At 40.6% G+C, this 19475-nt stretch overlaps 2 protein-coding genes across 2 annotated transcripts; both read left to right on the top strand.

The window, feature by feature from the left end:
- Positions 1–3125: 3125 nt before the first annotated feature.
- Positions 3126–9479, top strand: got2a (glutamic-oxaloacetic transaminase 2a, mitochondrial). The gene is made up of 10 exons (XM_010892684.5): positions 3126–3276; positions 5748–5904; positions 6106–6234; positions 6333–6392; positions 6471–6632; positions 7037–7141; positions 7234–7384; positions 7486–7651; positions 7742–7892; positions 8251–9479. The coding sequence occupies exons 1-10, from the start codon at positions 3197–3199 to the stop codon at positions 8371–8373; spliced, it is 1284 nt and encodes a 427-aa protein (XP_010890986.1). The 5' UTR covers positions 3126–3196; the 3' UTR covers positions 8374–9479.
- A 996-nt stretch (positions 9480–10475) lies between these two features.
- Positions 10476–19176, top strand: syt19 (synaptotagmin XIX). Its single transcript, XM_020056782.3, has 7 exons — positions 10476–10594; positions 16225–16414; positions 16592–16671; positions 17695–18111; positions 18193–18312; positions 18406–18517; positions 18652–19176. The coding sequence occupies exons 1-7, from the start codon at positions 10508–10510 to the stop codon at positions 18957–18959; spliced, it is 1314 nt and encodes a 437-aa protein (XP_019912341.3). The 5' UTR covers positions 10476–10507; the 3' UTR covers positions 18960–19176.
- Positions 19177–19475: the final 299 nt, after the last annotated feature.

Genomic DNA, 19475 nt, shown 5'->3' with positions numbered 1-19475 from the left:
TTAAACACATACAAACGATACAAATTGGGACCTGGTGTGAAAGATTGGAGACATGTGACAGTCCGGGATGTGTTCGTGTGATATGGGAACTAGCGAATATATGGCACGGTGGCGCTGCTGCTCACCGCACCATGACAAAACCACTTGAAGGTGCTAATTGTTCTCATGATACTATCATTGATGCCATGTGGCTACATTTCAGGTATTTGAGAATGCTATGCTAAAAACTCAGTCCTGTTACTTTCAGTCCTGTTACTTACATGAAGGGTAACAGGACTGAATAAAAATCACAGGGGTGAATAGTTTGAATGAAATAGCCATTTTAAATGTGTCTGTTACAGTGGGGAGAACAAGTATTTGATACACTGCCGATTTTGCAGGTTTTCCTACATACAAAGCATGTAGAGGTCTGTCATTTTTATCATAGGTACACTTCAACTGTGAAGTCCGGCAAATTAATTTTTTTTAAATCCTACAATGTGATTTTCTGGATTCTGGTTTTAGATTCCGTCCCTCACAGTTGAAGAAAACCTATGATAAAAATGACAGATTTCTACATGCTTTGTAAGTGGGAAAACCTGCAGAATCAGCAGTGTATCAAGTACTTGTTCTCCCCACTGTATGTACTGTACACAAATGTTCAAAAGTTTGTTGGGGTCACTTAGAAATGTCCTTGTTTTTTTTGTCCATTAAAATAACATCAAATTGATCAGACTACTGTACGAGCAAACGGCAGATTTTTTATGCAATATCTACACTAGTGGAAAGAGGGCAATTACCAGTAACCATCACTCCTGTGTTCCAATGGCACGTTGTTTGCTAATCCAAGTTTATCATTTTAAAGGGCTAATTGATCATTAGAAAACCCTTTTGCAATTATGTTAGTACAGATGAAAACTGTTGTGCTGCTAAACAATGCAATAAAACTCTCCTATGCAGCGTCTTGAGCATCAATTTCAAAATATTTTTATTTGTCAGATGCACTGAATAACATAACGTCATTCTGAACAGTGAAATTCTTGTGACATGGCACGCATCAACGCAGTTAGCATTAAGAAATATACAAAGCATAAATAATTACAAAAATACACAACAATAGAAACTAGCAGACATTCCAGAGAATGTAGAAATGGGAATATGGATGTACATGCCCTGATGCTCTGTTGACATCTACCAGACGGCAGCAGTGTGAACAGACCATAGCCTGGATGGCTGTAGTCTTTTAAGATGTTCTGTGCATTCCTAAAGTATTTTGTATGGTAAATGCCCTGCACTGAAGGGAGATAGCAGCCGATGATGTGCCCCGCTGACTTGAGATCAGCAGCACAGCAGCTGCAGTACCAGGCAGTAATGCAGCTTGAGAGGAAGCTATAAGTGGTGCACCTGTAAAAGTTGGTGAGAGTTTCTGCAGACATGCCACAACTTCTTAAATTTACTCAGGAAGTATATGTGATTTTGGGCAGTTTTTACTGCCAAGTATGCTTGCCTGGACCAGGTGAGGTCATCTTTGATGAACACACTGAGGGTCCTTAGCTTGGGAACGAGCAATTTGGGTTCAATTACAGGCTCAGTATGGCCAGAAACAAATAACTTTCTATTGAAACTCATCAGCCTATTCTCTGAGAAATGAAGGCCATTCCCTGCAAAAAATTGCCAAGAAACTGAAGATCTCGTACAATGCGGTGTACAACTCCCTTCACAGAACAGCACAAACATTCTAAGTAGAATAGAAAGAGGAGTGGGATGCCCTGGAGCACAACTGAGCAAGCAGACAAATACATTAGAGTGTCTAGTTTGAGGAACTGACACCTTTGCAGTCCTCAACTGGCAGCTTCATTAAATAGTACCCTCAACACACCAATCACAATGTCAACAGTGCAGAGGCAACTCTGGATTGCTGGACTAGGCAGAGTTAACAAGAAAAAGCCATATCTCAGACTGGCCAATAAAAAGCTACAATTTTGATGGACAAAAGAACAAAGAGACTGGACTGAGGAAGATTGTAAAAAGTGTTATGGGCAGACAAATCAAGGGTTTGAGGTGTTAGGATCACAAAGAACAACATTTGTGAGATGCAGACCAAATGAAAAGATGCTGGAGGAGTGCTTGATGCCATCTGTCAAGCATGTTGGAGGCAATGTGATAGTCTGTGGGTGCTTTGGTGGTGGTAAAGTGGAAGTTTTGTATAGGGTGAAAGGGAACTTAAAGAAGGAAGGCTATCCCTCCATTTTGCAATGCCATACCATACCATGTGGATGGCGCTTGATTGTTTCCTCCTATAACAGGACAATTACCCAAAGCACAGCTCTAAACTATGCAAGAACTATTTAGGGAAGAAGCAGTCACAGAAGCACACAGTCCATACACACACTATGCAAAAAGCACATACAATTGTTACAGCTTTTATGTTGCTATTTTGAATTAGGTATTTTTGCCAAATATAATGACCTCTGTTTTATATTTGTTTATTTGAAGGAAGTTGTGTGACATCCACAAGCACTCATTCCTGCCACCCAATGTTCATTCCTGTTACTTAAATATTTTTTTTATAAGAAACTATTTATTTTTCAATTATGTTTGGTCTATCATTTAAACATTTGTATGATAAATCACATGATAAATGTTTTTAAATATTGAGGTTGGGGTCTACCTTAAAAACAAAAAAATATATTTGGCTGCATATGTTGTCAGCTGCAGATATATTTGTAACTTGTAACCAATAATTTCTGTAAAATACCCTCTTAATTCAGGGAAAACAAAGAAACTAGTTGGCATGACTTTTAATTGATATTTAAAAAGTTATAAGAATTTTGGTAACAGGAATGAGAAACAAAAATGCAACCATCTTCCATTAGGAAACCTAATTAGGAACATTTATACAATGGCCTGAGATTGACCTTAACACATTTTGAATAGTTAAACGTGTGTGTTATTAGATACAGTGCTGAAAAAAGTAAAGAATGAAGTTTAATTTTGAATTTACAACATGCAAATGGCACAGATTCGGCGGAATGGCCTATAAAACATGAATATTAAACGTCTTCATTTCATCCAGTGCTAATCCACGTCAGATACAACAACTCCGCCCAGAAATAACGGGGGCGTGTTTTCGAGGACACTTCGGTTTTCTGTACTCTCTACCAAGCTGCAGTGTGTGCACGACAGTTTCCAGCGCTTGTCTTCTTTCTCGTCAGCTATGGCCCTGTTGAAGTCCAGCAAGATCATTTCTACCGTAGGGGTGTACCCTCCTTTGGGTGCCTTCTCCATTCGTGCCAGGTAAATATCTTATTGTAATTTTATTGACAGAACGATTCCAGATATGTTAGCTTACGTTCATAAAGATCTACCTTGTGCGGAGCTACCTTGCAAGCATGTTAGCATGCTAGCTCGCAGACGACCCTTTGACTTTCCAGACGGAACATGCTAATGTTAGCTTTTAGCTAACTCCAGACATGACCAGCTAGTAAGTTGTTTTTTTACAACAGTGTCCTGACAGTTATAACGTATCCAGTGATGTACCTTGTGGATGTCATAAGGCACTGTACTGACTGGTTGTTTATTTGCAAACTCGCCAGCAAACCAAGGTTGTGCACTACAGGAATGGCTAACTTAACGTTTGTAAGCTAACTAGGAAATAGGGTCCTCACAGGGTGACGTTTTACAGTTGCTACGCCCCTTTAGTTCGGGTACTGATGTAAAAATATCTGTTTGCCCTTGGCGCCCATTCAGTGGACCCCAAAAGAAAGGTTAGCGTTGAAATTTTGGCCAGTCGCTACGGATCCGTGTTTTCTGTAATGTAGGCTATGCTTATATTCCCATTAACAACCTCTAAATAATGTGGAGTTTTTGCAGTGTTTAAGTGAAACATTTATAAAAATGACATTACATAGCCACAAAATGTGGTATTTTTTGTTTTTACCGGGTCTAGAATTCAAATGTTTTTGTACTGTTGTAACATTTACAGATGATCTCCTGCAGCGCTTGGACATATGCAGTGAGGCCTGGATAGTGTCCTTTTATTTAGTGACCTGACCAGTCAAAATACAATTAAATGTAACCACTGATCCACAAGTAGAACCAAATTTATATTCTGGTAAAATACACTTTCACAGTTCACCGGCCAACCATAACATTGCAAATAACGCTAGCTGTCATTTAACAAATAATCATAATTTAGCAGATGCCATTTTAGAATAATTTTAATCAGTCATGTAACATCATCATCAGAGCTTGTGCAAGAAGCCAAACCTGTTCTACAACTTGGCATCATGTGTAGTTTCATTCATATCACCAAGGGTTGTTCAGCTTGAAAACTACTTATTGATAAGTCATTGATAAGCGCCTTTCACTTCCCTTTTAAACCTTTCATTACAGTCGGTTGTAATCTAACTGGATTGGAAAGCTGTTGCTTTCATTCCTCATTTTAAAAGGGGTGACACATTTGACCCTGACATTGCCTTTCAACCCTGCCCTGCCTGTCTAAAGTTTATAAATGACTGGTCAACAAACTGTTACCGCACCATCTGGACTCCCGCAGTGTCCTCTCTGTGTTTCAGGCAGGCTTCAGAGCTGGCCACGTATGTATCAGAGCATCTCTAAAAGTCCAAAATAACATGCGTTCAGCTTTAGACTACAAGCAGTATTGTGCTACTGTTTTTATTGATTTGGCTTAAGTGTTTGAATCTGTCAACTATAACATCCTCATCAACAGACTCCACAACCCAGGGTTCTTATAGGATTGTCTAGTCTGGCTTTACTGACCACGAACAATGTGTCAAATCTGAAGACCTGCTATCCACATCTATGACAGTAGTTTTGGAATGATTCTGAACGTTCAGTTCTTTGGCCAACCTAATACTGTCTGTATATTATTGATGTTGTGCTTGCTGCCGGAAACTTCCTTATCCATCTTTTATGTAGACAGTAGCCTATCCACAATGCAACTGTCCTCTCACTGAATACTATCATGTCCACACAACAAGAACGTTTTAATATTATCCAACATGCCTTTGACATCCATCTACCCGGACTGCTTGTTATGTAGCTGGACTGCTTCCTTTCATACAACACCCATGTCACATAGTTTCAGTGTAAAGTTAAATCCATAATTTGTCTTCTCCCAGAAGGCATCCTTCACCTGTACTGCCTAATATACACTTCTAAAAATGAACATAGCCAATTCAACCACTACACCAGGATCACTGGTACCACGGTGTATTCTTGCTGTAGCTACTAAATTAACTCTATGAAATGTAATTAACGTTAGCAAGGTTGAATGCCTGACATGTTTGCTATGGAAGATACCAACTTCAAGTCTCCAATAAAATAAAACTACAAGTTATGAGCAAGCATATTAGTGCTTTCACATGACGGGTTATCTAGTATGTTTTATTACTGTACTTCTTGTGAATGGCAGACCACTAAAGTAATTTTAGTCAATATAGGCATAAGACAATTCTTTAGGTCCATGCTATGTAAATAGATATTGCGGTATTCCTGTATGTCATCCTTGCAATATTGGTGGTTGGTTGTTAATGCTGTCATGCAGGCAATCCAGTGTTCCTTTCTGTGATGGCAGACTTTAGTCTTTAGCTTAATTACATCGACTTTGTTAGGGAAATTCCGCCACATAATTTGCTTAGTGTAAAGGTATCAGACTAGTTAATTGGATGTAAACTGAGTTGATACATGTCTGAGAAGTACCGGCTCTGTCTAGGCATCTCAATTTCACTCCCTGCATGTTTCAGCTCATGGTGGTCTGAGGTCCAGATGGGTCCCCCCGACCCCATCCTGGGGGTGTCGGAGGCTTACAAGCGGGACACCAACCCTAAGAAGATTAACCTGGGTGTAGGGGCCTACCGCGATGATCAGGGCAAACCATTTGTCCTCAGCTGTGTTCGCAAGGTGTGTTCAGTCCGTGCCTGATATGTATGGTAACTAGTGGCCTCATCCATCATGTTCTCCCCACTCACAGACCGGCATGACACAATACTTTGTTTTCGAATAAAAACTTGGTAAATGGCCACAGCCTAGCTGCCTTCTAGTCACCTTGAGGTACAGGCGATGGAGCAACCTTGGCCTGAACTTGATCCTCTGTATCCTTAGGCTGAGGCTCAGATTGCTGCTAAGAAGCTGGACAAAGAATATCTGGCTATTGGCGGTCTAGGGGACTTTAATAAGGCATGTGCCAAGCTGGCTTTGGGAGACGACAATGAGGTCATCAAGAGTGGCAGGGTAAGTCGAGGCTTTCCTGGAACGTCAGACATCCTGATTCCAAAGCACAGATTTAAAGGCCTAATTTTGAGAGTTTGTTGTTTATTCCTTAATTACAGAACATCACTGTCCAAACTATTTCTGGAACTGGCTCATTAAGAATCGGAGCTAACTTTCTGGTAAGAGCGTTGATCCTTTTGCCTTTTTAGAGCTCTAACTGCCACTGTGAAGGCTTAATGGATGTCTCTTTTTTGTAGTCTCGTTTCCATACGGAGGCCAGGGAAGTATACCTGCCCACACCCTCATGGGGGAACCATACCCCCATCTTCAGGGATGCAGGGATGCAGCTGAAGGCCTACACCTACTATGACCCAAAGACTTGCGGCTTCGATTTCCAGGGAGCCCTGAATGACATCTCTGTAAGACGTGGCATAGAATCTTCATCTCCCCCTGTCTGTGTGTGCTTCAAGTACAAGCAACTACTCTAACTATTATTCCTCCTTGTATTCAGAACAGAATTCTTTGTCTTCAGAACTATTATTCCTTCTATTTAGAACTGTTATTCCTCCTTGTATTCTAAAATCATTAGTATCGTCGCGTGAATGTCTTTTGACTCTTCCTTCTTCAGCCCTTTCCGCTGGTGGCTCCACCCATTGGGCTGTCCACATTTAACCCCTCGTGCTTTGTGTGCCTTCCGTTATCTCTTCTGTTTAACAACAAATTCTACATGCACCCAAATCAGTGTCCGACCGCTATTAGCCAGAATGCCACGCCGTCCAGTTGATCGTATAGCTTAATCACACACTTATTTTGTCTTGTTCAGAAAATCCCCGCAAAGAGTGTCATCATGCTTCATGCCTGCGCCCACAACCCCACAGGGGTCGATCCACGGCCCGAACAGTGGAAGGAGATCGCCGAGCTGGTGAAGGTAAATGGAGCTGAATATGGTTCTGGAGTAGCCCTCAAACGCAGTGATACACCAACCAGGCCAGTCCGTATAAAGGGACTTTTCTCTTCCAGAAAAGGAACCTCCTGGTGTTCTTTGACATGGCCTATCAGGGCTTTGCCAGCGGGGATATTGACCGGGATGCCTGGGCCGTCCGTTACTTCATTGAGCAGGGCCACAACATTTTGCTGTCTCAGTCCTTTGCTAAGAACATGGGTCTTTATGGTGAGTAGTGACGGTCGTGTTTGTTGACGTTGTTTGGGGAAACCGCGTTGGAACGGGGTTAATATTTGTGCTAAGAAGCGTTCCGCTTGGCGTGCCCTCAGGTGAACGAGTTGGGGGCTTCACTGTGGTTTGTAAGGATGCAGAGGAGGCCAAGCGCGTGGAGTCCCAGCTGAAGATCCTCATTAGGCCCATCTACTCCAACCCTCCCATGAACGGGGCACGTATCGCTGCCACCATCCTCAATACACCAGATCTGTACAAGGAGTGGTAAGACTCATCTTGTGTTGTCCTTTGGTTCAGTCTTATCCCTAATGTATTAAATGTGGGGAAACTGAGTCATGGCTGTTCTCTCCCTAGGCTGGGGGAGGTGCATGGCATGGCCAACCGTATCATCACAATGAGGGAGCTGTTGGTGGCCAACCTGAAAAAGGAGGGCTCTACTAAGAACTGGCAGCATGTCATTGACCAAATTGGCATGTTCTGTTTCACGGGGCTGAAGCCTGAACAGGTGAAGTAACTGTTCCAGCATTTTACACCAGTGGTTCCCAGGCCTTTTTGCACTTTGGCATTTTGTCCTTGCAGATTGGGTGACCTCTTAAAGGCCAAATGGCTTTTCCCCTAATATTTGAACAAGTCAGATGTTGTCAGTTATTTTAACCGCCAAAAAAGCTTCAGGTGTGCAACGGGGCCTTTGTAGAGCTGTCTTTTCCTATACACTAGAATCAGTTGTCACTTAGTCTTCTATAAAAAATGTATAACATGCAACCTTTCAGATGAACTAGATTTGATATGGATGATTATGTCACTGTTTCCATTTACCAGGCATTTGAAGAGTCATGAGTGTAACTGTGTTTCAACTTGTACAGGTGGAGCGTCTTACGAAAGAGTTTTCGGTCTACATGACAAAAGATGGGCGCATCTCCATGGCTGGAGTAACCTCTGGCAACGTGGGTTACCTTGCACAAGGCATCCATTCAGTAACCAAGTGAGATGGCTCACCAGACGTCACTGTACTGTAGTCACCACCAGTGGGCCGAGAGGGGCAGTAGTGTTGGACAAGAAAACAAAAAGTACCGTCATTTAACTCTCTCTGCTTTTCTGTAGGGGAAAGACTCAAGATGTTACCATAGTTATTTTTGTTGGCGTCTTCTGTTGGCATTGTCTAGATATTGTATGTTGGACCATGAGTGACTAAATTATAACTCTGGGTTCATTGGGGGGGATAAACATTTTAGGAATTATTGAATCTTTTAGAACCCCAACCCTATCAAAGGATCTTATAGATAACATATTCCAGTAAAAGCACACGATTTCTCTTAAAACCCATGTTCTATATTACAGCAGTCCTCACTTAGTTTAAACACACACCGTGTCCAAATAAGGACTGCTTAGTTATTGGATGTGGCATGAAAACACCAAAGACATACTAATGGTTGAGAGATTTCTGGTTAGGAGAATGCTGTCTTTTGGGTAACTGTATTGAAATGTGCATCTTTTAATTAAGGAGTAACTTGCAACACCTCGTTCCAAAACAAGTCATACCAGCTGCTGCAAAAGTATATCAGAAGAACCTGTCTAGGTGATGAGTCAGGGCCCTTTAATGTGGAAACAGATGTGCTCCGTGGGGTCCCTGATTGTGATGATCAATTGGCCACAATGTGTGCTATGGATGTTATTTTGCTGTTGTAATTTATTGTAGAGGATGAGCGCTGTCTAGAAAGCAATAACTAAGAGGCAATCTTCTTTTGTGGTTGTGAGCGAAAGATGAAAAGCAGGTTCCGCATTCTAGAATGGAGGGTCCCAGATGTTCTAAAGCAGACCTTGAATCCTTACTTCTTGAGGTTGCTGAACACTGAATTTCCAGGAGTTTTTTTTTTGCACTTTTGGGGGAGGTATTGTTTTTGTTCAAAACAGACATATTTAAATGATCTTTCTCTGCCCAGTCATGTTATTACCCACAGAACAAAATCTAAACTTAATTTTGACAGTACTTAATGAAATAAATTAATCTATGTACACTGTAATCATAAGTCAGCTTAATTTATGTTTGACCAGTGTGTTATTGTTACTTTAAAATAAAGGTGGTTGCCCAGTTTGTAAATGTTTTCTTAATTTTTTCTTAAGTAGTCCAACAAATGTAACTGTTGTGGTGAAAGTATCTCTTATAATGGTGAGGAATGAGGTAAAAAAATCTGGGTTCCTGGCGAAACAATGGGGGTATTTTAATTTGCAACATAATGTTAATGATATGTAGGCTAATGGTGAAGAAATGTATATGACTGTCTATCAAATGTGTTCGTTGATTAAGTGGTATGTACAGGATTTACATAATCTGATTACAAAAATTGTGCAAGGTTAGAAAAAAAAGAAAAGGTCTAGATTTGTTCATCTAATATTATGAGGGATGTGAAATGTCAGCTTGGGTGTGGAGTGCAACATCAAAACTTCTCACATCCTTGGGCTCTGGTCCTCCCAGCTCATTAATGCAATGTAGATATGGATGACTTAAGGACACTTACCTGCCTGTTTAAAATGCACCATTGTTAAGAGAGCATTTCATTTAGGTAATATTTATGTAAATACAATATTTTCTCATTAACAACATGAAACTTGCAGCACCAGGGCCTGATGCTTTCCTGCACACATGCAATGTTGGTAGTGAGATTTTCAGTGTTCACCCATAGGGTTTTAAAGAATTGTACATCCTTTTTTAACATGACTTAGCTTTTCCATACATACCATTTCATACATTTAAATTGAACTCATTGTCGTTTAAATAAGGCAGTATTTAAATCTCAGCAGTCTTTAAAATTAGATGAAGAAAAAGGCTTTTTTTTAATAGTAGGCTGAGCAGGTGTGATGATATACAGGAAATGTGTAGTTTATTAAGACTAGTGGCAGCCAGAGGAAATAATGAAATGAAAAAAATGGGAGGTCTTGCCCCATATTACCCTACAAAAAAGTTGAATTTTTAAATTATTCAGCAAGTTCATCACTTTTACGTACACCGTACAATTAGTTATCTACTCGAGCACAACCGAGAAGAGTAAAACTCCAGTGCACAAGTAGGGGGTGTAAAGGTAGGCTGTATGGGAGTTCCTGAACATACCGTAAATATCACAGATGGTCGCTACTGGTCTTCTCATGTTTCTATTAAGTGCATGTGTTGAGGACGAAGAACAATACAGCCAGTCAGTGACAAAAATATCGGTGAGTGCTCCCCGAAAGACACCTTGTGGCACCATGGTAAGGTGTGCACACTGCGAAGGGGCAAGGTTCGTATCCCACGTTCTTGCCTTTCCAGCTAGCTTCATTAAAACTTTGCATCCAATCTAATGTTTTTTCTTGTAAAGGCAAGACTCATAAGATAGGCTACACTAAATTAAATAAACTAATTATTTGAGTGACAATAAGCAGTATCGTTTAAACTCAAAGTTCACTAAACTCATCTGATTTGAGCTCTCACACCACTACCTATTACCAATTATGAGTTTGGTCTCCCTACCAGTTGCACCTTCGCTGGAGTGAAAATGCAGACATTTGTTTTATCGAACATATTAAAAGGGTGACCAGTAGAGGTCACTGTTTGAAAGTGTCATGCATCGACCAATGCAGAATCCTGCATTTTACAAGATGCTTCGGAAGAAGCATGTGATCCAACAATGCTTGGATGTCATCCCTTACGTGCTGTTGTTACATGGATGCAAGCCTTAGCCCTTTTCGCTTTGATTAGACTGAGATGAAATAGTGTCCCAAGCCTTGGAGAGTTGGAGTTATGTTAGGGTCCCTTTGGGCCTTTGGGCCATCTCAAGTTCAAGTTCAAAAGGTTTATTTGTCATTTGCAATAACACGTTACGGCAATTAAATGCTTGGTTTTCCTACTCCCGACAGTGCAGTTAAAAGTTAAAAAGTAACAGTAATTATAATAATTAAAAAAAAAAGATAATCAAACAATAATAACCTCATACAAAAACACATCAATAATAATAACTATGCAACTATACAACCGTAGTACAATGTTAAGTGACAGGTGTGCATTATATAAAGTGACACATGTGAATGATATAAAGTGACAGGTGTGCATGATATAAAGTGACAGATGTGCATTATATACAGTGACAGATGTGCATGATATAAAGTGACAGGTGTGCATGATATAAAGTGACAGGTGTGCATGATATAAAGTGACAGGTGTGCATGATATACAGTGACAGATGTGCATGATATAAAGTGACAGGTGTGCATGATATAAAGTGACAGGTGTGCATGATATAAAGTGACAGGTGTGCATGATATAAAGTGACAGGTGTGCATTATATACAGTGACAGATGTGCATGATATAAAGTGACAGGTGTTCATTATATACAGTGACAGATGTGCATTATATACAGTGACAGATGTGCATGATATAAATTGACAGGTGTGCATGATATAAAGTGACAGGTGTGCATGATATAAAGTGACAGGTGTGCATTATATACAGTGACAGATGTGCATTATATATAGTGACAGGTGTGCATTATATAAAGTGACAAGTGTGCATTATATACAGTGACAGATGTGCATGATATAAAGTGACATGTGTGCGTGATATAAAGTGACAGGTGTGCATGATATAAAGTGACAGGTGTGCATGATATAAAGTGACAGATGTGCATGATATAAAGTGACAGGTGTGCATGGACTATGGATGGAAGGGAAGCGGGGTTCCCAAGTTTAGCAGCCTTACAGCCAGTGGAATGAAGCTGTCCCATACCCTGTTTGTTTTGGACTGAATACTCCTGTACCTTCTGCCTGACGGCAGCTTGGTAAACAGTCTGTGGCATGGGTGGCTGGGATCTGGAAGGATCTGTTTGCTCCTCCTCCTACACCTCTCTGTGTAGAGATCCTGCAGGGATGGCAGATCAGACCTTGTGATACTCTCTGCTGTTTTAATCACCCTCTGAAGTGCTTTGCAGTTGAGGGCGGTGCAGCTGCCATACCAGGCGGTGACACAGCCGGTCAGGATACTCTCAACAGTGCATCTGTAGAAGATGGTGAGTATTCTGTAATCCATGCCAAATCTCCTTAATCGGCATAGAAAGAAGAGCCGTTTCCTGGCCTCCTTCACCACGACGTTAGAGTGATGAGACCGGGTCAAGTCATCAATGATGTTGACCCAGAGAAACCTGATGTTGTGAACTCTCTCTACTGCAGACCCATTGATGTGTATGGGGGCGTGGTCTCCCCGCCGCTTCTTCCTGTGATCAACAATCATCTCCTTTGTTTTGCTGATATTGAGCTGGAGGTTGTTATCCTGACACCACAAAGTCAGTGACCTTACTTCGTCTCTATAGGCTGACTCGTTGTTGTCAGAGATCAGGCCTATGATGGTGGTGTCGTCAGCAAACTTAACAATCGTCTTGGAGACGTGAGTTGCCAGGCAGTCGTGGGAGAAGAGAGAGTACAGGAGCGGGCTCAGCACACAGCCCTGGGGGGAGCATGGAGTCTGTTATGTGTGTTTTAACTTCTTGATGATTGGAGTGAGTGCTACAGGGCGGTAGTCATTCATGCAGAGGACTTTTTGCTTTTTTGACACAGGAACAATTACGAACTTTTTGAAGCAGGTGGGGACCACTGACTGATGTAGCGATAGGTTGAGGATATCAGTAAAGACATCAGCCAGTTGGTCAGCACAGACCTTGAGAACACGGCCTGAGATGTTGTCTGGTCCAGGAGCCTTGTGGGTGTTAATCCTTTTTAGGGCTTTACAGACGTCTGACCGGGTCATTTGGAAAGGGCAGCCATCCTGGTCCATTTGAGTATCCATGCCAGGCATGATGTTCTCAAAGCAAGCATAGAAAGAGTTCAGTTCCTCTGGGAGAGAAGCTGACACTTCCCCCATACTACCTGTATTGCCTTTATAGTCAGTGATGGTTCTCAGACCACTCCGCATGTTCCTGGTATTGAAGCTCTGGTAGAGAGATTCTACTTTGACTCTGTATTGACTTTTTGAAGTCGTTTAGAAGTATACAAGGTTAAAACACTGTTGAACCAGAGGGGTCCGAGCTATGGACCTCTTAGACTCAAGGGGGAGAATAAGAAGAAGAAATAAAGCTGCAATCAGAATTTCAGGGGTCCAAATGGAGAACCATAAGTGCTCACTTCATGCTCTTACCAGAGGAATATTTCACGCTTTTCAAAAATGCATTTCCAATGAAAAGCATGTTAGTGGTAACACAAAAATAATGGAATAATGTCATGGGCATGATTTATTTTCCTTAGGAAAATATACATTATGTATAGTGTTTGATAATCCATATACCTAAAACAACAATTGTGCTCAAAAGTGTTGAGAAATGATAAGTTTGGTGTACATGTGCTGGTCATAAAATTAGAATATCATCAAAAAGTTGATTTATTTCAGTAATTCCATTCAAAAAGTGAAACTTGTATATTATATTCATTCATTACACACAGACTGATATATTTCAAATGTTTATTTCTTTTAATTGTGATGATTATAACTGACAACTAATGATAATCCCAAATTTAGTATCTCAGAAAATTCGAATATTACTTAAAAGCAATACAAAAAAAATATTTTTAGAAATGTTGGCCAACTGAAAAGTATGAACATGAAAAGTATGAGCATGTACAGCACTCAATACTTAGTCAGTCTCCTTTTGTCTGAATTACTGAAGCAATGTGGCGTGGCATGGAGTCAATCAGTCTGTGGCACTGCTCAGGTGTTATGAGAGCCCAGGTTGCTCTGATAGTGGCCTTCAGCTCTTCTGCATTGTTGGGTCTGGCGTATCGCATCTTCCTCTTCACAATGCCCAATAGATTTTCTATGGGGTTAAGGTCAGGCGAGTTTGCTGGCCAATTAAGAACAGGGATACCATGGTCCTTAAACCAGGTACTGGTAGCTTTGGCACTGTGTGCAGGTGCCAAGTCCTGTTGGAAAAGGAAATCTGCATCTCCATAAAGTTGGTCAGCAGCAGGAAGCAAGAAGTGCTCTAAAACTTACTGGTAGATGGCTGCGTTGACCTTGGACCTCAGAAAACACAGTGGACCAACACCAGCAGGTGACATGGCACCCCAAACCATCAATGACTGTGGAAACTTTACACTGGACTTCAAGCAACGTGGATTCTGTGCCTCTCCTCTCTTCCTCCAGACTCTGGGACCTTGATTTCCAAATGAAATGCAAAATGTACTTTCATCAGAGAAAATAACTCAGCAGCAGTCCAGTCCTTTTTGTCTTTAGCCCAGGCGAGACGCTTTTGACGCTGTGTCTTGTTCAAGAGTGGCTTGACACAAGGAATGTGACAGCTGAAACCCATGTCTTGCATACGTCTCTGCGTGGTGGTTCTTGAAGCACTGACTCCAGCTGCAGTCCACTCTTTGTGAATCTCCCCCACAGTTTTGAATGGGTTTTGTTTCACAGTCCTCTCCAGGGTGCTGTTATCCCAATTGCTTGAACACTTTTTTCTACCACATCTTTTCCTTCCCTTCGCCTCTCTATTAATGTGCTTGGACACAGAGCTCTGTGAACAGCCAGCCTCTTTAGCTATGTCCTTTTGTGTCTTGCCCTCCTTGTGCAAGGTGTCAATGGTCGTCTTTTGGACAGCTGTCAAGTCAGCAGTCTTCCCCATGATTGTGTTGCCTACAGAACTATACTGAGAGACCATTTAAAGGCCTTTGCAGGTGTTTTGGGTTGATTAGCTGATTAGAGTGTGGCACCAGGTGTCTTCAATATTGAACCTTTTCACAATATTCAAATTTTCTGAGATACTGAATTTGGGGTTTTCATTAGTTGTCAGTTATTATCATCAAATTTGAAAGAATTAACACTTGAAATATATCAGTCTGTGTGGAATGAATGTATACATTATACAAGTTTCACTTTTTGAATGGAATTACTGAAATAAATCAACTTTTTGATGATCTTCAAATTTTATGACCGGCACCTGTATACTATAAAAAAAATGTCTTTCATATGTTAGGAATACTTTAGTTTTCTCAGAAAGCTGCATGTAATTACACAATATAAAACCAACGAAGACATTACAACAGTTAAAGTAAAATATGATATACTATCTCATAAACATGCTACCACTAGCATACAAGATATAAACTATATGATACATGTGACAGCTTACACAATTCAAGCCTGTCTTATTTCCCTACTATCTAATTATTCATCTGCCAACTATTTGGGTACGGCATATGATAAACCTTACTTAGCAAGGTCTTTTCCATATAGTGCTGGTGAAACAATGACCAAGCGAAGATTATGAACTGTTTAGCTATAGATGTCTTGGCTGCTTTTGTAGGAGGTACAGTAATACGTAAGGCGGTCTTGGAACGTAATTAGAAACTAATCAGACCTGTTTTACCAGCTGTCGGATATTCAGGTAGTACAGTTTTGATCAATAATTCAGTTTGCCAGAGGATGATTGTGAAGTAATGGAACACAGATGACAATGAACAGAATACGGATACCGCTGGATTATATGTTAAAGTATTTTGTCTTATTTTCTTATTTTACACCTACAATTGTGTTTATTCTTCTATCATTCTTTTAAAAGTCTCAGATGAGGTTTGCCAGAGTTTCTCACTGTCTATTTATATTTGGCAATGTAAGGTATGGACAATACAGTGAATAAAAATCAAGGGATCTGGGTGAATGTTTATTTTAAATGTAATTGTAAACTGTGTGTAATAATACGTTTTTGACTTATATAAAATATATCTTTTTTAGTTTTTGCCAGATTTTGTGTATAGGACTCCAGAGAAAATATATGATTTTAATACAATATTACCTATTGAAATTAAATGGCTTTCTGCTCTAAAGGGTTTTCCATGGCAGAAAGGCATATCTTCTCTTGCCAACATGGATCTGTTTATTGGGGATCTACATATGCCCTTCACTGAAGAGGTCAAGTACTCTATGCTGGGCATTTCTGTCATCCTCTTTCTGATTGCTCTGGGCATTATGGTTTGGCAGTTATTCCGGTACTTCTCACAGACTTTAAGGGAACCTGGTAAGTTGTCTAAAACAAATTGGGTTTTTTGTGGGGTTTTTAGTTAAACCATGTATGTTTCAAATATGATGCAGCATAGATTTTGATGGAATACTAATTTAAGTACTAAACATTCTGTATTGCAAACTTTTATAAGAAGGAGACACGTTATGCTGTTTTACTCTCTATTCAATGTAGTGGATGAGTTCATTTCATCTGATAGCCAGCCAGCAAAAACAGGAGTCTTCTACAAGGAAACCCAGAACCCTAATGTTATGGTAAAAGCTATTTCTACCATCTTCTAGTTCATCACTAGGAATAATCTTTCATTTTGTTTTAAGTTGACATTGCAGTTACAAAACAATTAAGCATCATGCTTCTACTATGACAAATAATACTGAAAATCTTTGTGTATCTTTGCAGTAATGTTCCTCTTGCATGAACGTAAATCAAACAGAGGGTGTATCTCAGTCAGCTGATATTTGGAAAGGCTAACATAGGGAAAACTTCCATTGTGTTCACAATTTGAATATACAGTAAGAGATATCTACATAGTAACTACGGTATGTCATGTGAATCAGCTTGACACCACACTGTACAAAAATATTTAAGAAATTAATACAGTGAATTAAAAAAACAGTACTACTAAAATCCATTTAAAACTGGTTCTTACATGCATCGATGGGCCAGATCCTATCCTAATTTTGATTGTGTCTACAATTTTAAACAGGTGTAGTCAGCTTTCAAAGACATACTGTAATCGGATTGTGATCAAATCTTTCTGACAGAGGTGATCAGCTATGTATCGTGTAAGACAGTTTTAAGACAGTGAAACTATTTAAATCAGCAATGTACAACCCTATGGAATCCTTGACAGATGGCAATATGGACTTGTGGCATCTATATGTCTGTGAAATAATTTGCATACAGGGAGGCAGTAGGATGTCTGGGCACAACAATGGCACAGTAGAAAAATAAGGCCCATTTCAATAGTATAGTAATGTGGGCACAAGGTGCAAATGTTTGGTAGCACTAAGCTGACAAGCAGCTTAAAGACAAGCAGGAATGAGTTCAAATCCTGATTGTGGCATACACACAGTTCCCAGGGGTCTGACAAAGGCCTCAGCACAGTCTAGGGTGAAAGAAAAGGATTTTGGACAGAGCTGACTTTTAATTTCCCTCACCTGTTGTATTTGTATGTGTTAACCGCTTTGAAATGCATTTGTGGTAAAAAAAAACAAAAAAAAAAAACGAATGCTGCAATGTAAATAAAGTTTCGTTTGAATTGACCTTTTCTTCAGGCTGAAGCAAACCTTAAAGAGGCACAAAGGTTGAGTCGTGGCCTTTCTATGGACAGCCATTTGGAACTACCTAGCCTAGAAGACCAAGAGCAGGAGGAGGAAGTGAAGGGCTCCCTGCGCTTCTCCCTGTTCTATGACAAGGTGCAGTCCAGACTGGTTGTCACTGTCCTGGAGGCCCGGGAACTACCGCTGAGGGATTTCAGCCACGGTGTGGACCCCTTTGTGAGAATTTGGCTGTTATGGGCTGGGCATGAGAGAGAGGAGGAGAGGGGGTTGGGGTCCTCTCCTTCACTCTGCTGTGTGCTCCACGAATGGCAGTCCCGTATGGTGAAGAACAACAGCAACCCTATGTTTGGGGACCAATTCTCCTGCTCCCTGGAGGGGAGAGATGTTCCTCACATCACAGTCAGGTTTGAGGTAAACATTGGAGACAATTAATGTAATTTTTTTGGTGTTACATTGACTGGCTTATTTGATCAGATTTCCTTTTTTCCACAGGTCAGAGATTTTGATAAGTTCTCCAGACATGGGATACTGGGAGAGGTCAGAGTTCATCTGTGTGATATGAAGACCTCATACCCTCTTGAATTCCTGGAGGACCTTCAGACACCACAGAAGGTGGGTGATACCCTATGTTTGTCATTTGTCTATATTAGTATATATATTAATCTTATGTGTCTGTATTTATCAATATGTCATTAACATTTCCAGGACCTGGTTGGTGAAGTGCTTCTCTCACTGAAATACCTTCACACCCTCCAGAGACTAGAGGTGGGTCTGCTGAAGATCAGGGCACCGCAGCAGTCAAGTAAAAAAGAGAAAGGTAATGTTAACTTTTCTCATTGTTTTGCTGAAATTGCACAGCCTACAGCATTGTGGACATGTAGGGTTACATGGTGAATGTTTAAAAAAAAAGCAACAATTTCACAGTTTTTATTTTGTTCACTCTGCTCATAGCGTTATATGCCAGGATCAGTGTACTCTGCAACCAGTTTAAGCTGCGGCATCAGAAGTCCACTGTCAAGACCCGATGGAAAGTGACTGCCTTCAATGAAGTCATGATGTTCACACTTCCAGACCCTCAGATAAGGGAATGCAGAATTGTGGTCTCTGTTTATGAAGTCTATGCTGCCAATAAGTCATCCAAACGCCTGGTTGGCCAGGTTGCCTTTGGAAAGACCAAGAGCTCACAGGATGAACACTGGAGTTTGATGATGCGATCGGTTTGTCAGCCAGTAGCAAAGTGGCATCCGCTGTTGATCTGAGACCAGCCACGCCACCTACATCCTGCACAGACAATTTAATATAAAAGTATTGAGTACCAGAAATACAATGCTATTTCTCACAACAGATGCCGCTCTCTGCGAAATATAGACATTTTATTGCATATTTATTTATATTTTGTTGTTATATAACTGATAATAACTGAACAGTGCCTGATTACAAGTCTAAGGGCTACCTATTTAACTTTGAGCTGGACTCTGTGATGGAAATTCCATGTATCGACACTCAGAGTAAGGGACACAGAGACAAAGTTCTCTTTGTACATTCTAACAGTTTTATTAACTGTCTCTGTGTCCCTTACTCCGAGTGTCCATACATGGAATTTCCATCACAACTCCTCCATTAATGAACACTAGAGTGTGCTGATGCTCAGTTATTCATTTGTTTATATTCCTGGTCTAGCTGTACCTGTTTTGACCACATGGCGGTGCCCTGCTGTAAGTTGTTTGGACCGCATGTGCATGCGTCCTGGTGTAATGTTCTATTACTGAGTTTGC

Source organism: Esox lucius, chromosome 19, assembly GCF_011004845.1.
Source record: "Esox lucius isolate fEsoLuc1 chromosome 19, fEsoLuc1.pri, whole genome shotgun sequence".
Classification (NCBI taxonomy): domain Eukaryota; kingdom Metazoa; phylum Chordata; class Actinopteri; order Esociformes; family Esocidae; genus Esox; species Esox lucius.
The sequence above is the reverse complement of the archived record's forward strand: the minus strand, read 5'-3'. Positions and strand labels throughout refer to the sequence as shown.

Excerpts from the sequence above, each read along its gene's own strand:
- got2a (XM_010892684.5), top strand. The coding sequence starts at position 3,197 with ATGGCCCTGTTGAAGTCCAGCAAGATCATTTCTACCGTAGGGGTGTAC. Across the intron at positions 6,235-6,332 it reads AGGTCATCAAGAGTGGCAGG|AACATCACTGTCCAAACTAT; the intron begins GTAAGTCGAGGC and ends CCTTAATTACAG. Across the intron at positions 7,385-7,485 it reads TAAGAACATGGGTCTTTATG|GTGAACGAGTTGGGGGCTTC; the intron begins GTGAGTAGTGAC and ends GCGTGCCCTCAG.
- syt19 (XM_020056782.3), top strand. The coding sequence starts at position 10,508 with ATGGTCGCTACTGGTCTTCTCATGTTTCTATTAAGTGCATGTGTTGAG. Across the intron at positions 10,595-16,224 it reads AGTCAGTGACAAAAATATCG|GGTTTTCCATGGCAGAAAGG; the intron begins GTGAGTGCTCCC and ends TCTGCTCTAAAG. Across the intron at positions 16,415-16,591 it reads ACAGACTTTAAGGGAACCTG|TGGATGAGTTCATTTCATCT; the intron begins GTAAGTTGTCTA and ends TATTCAATGTAG.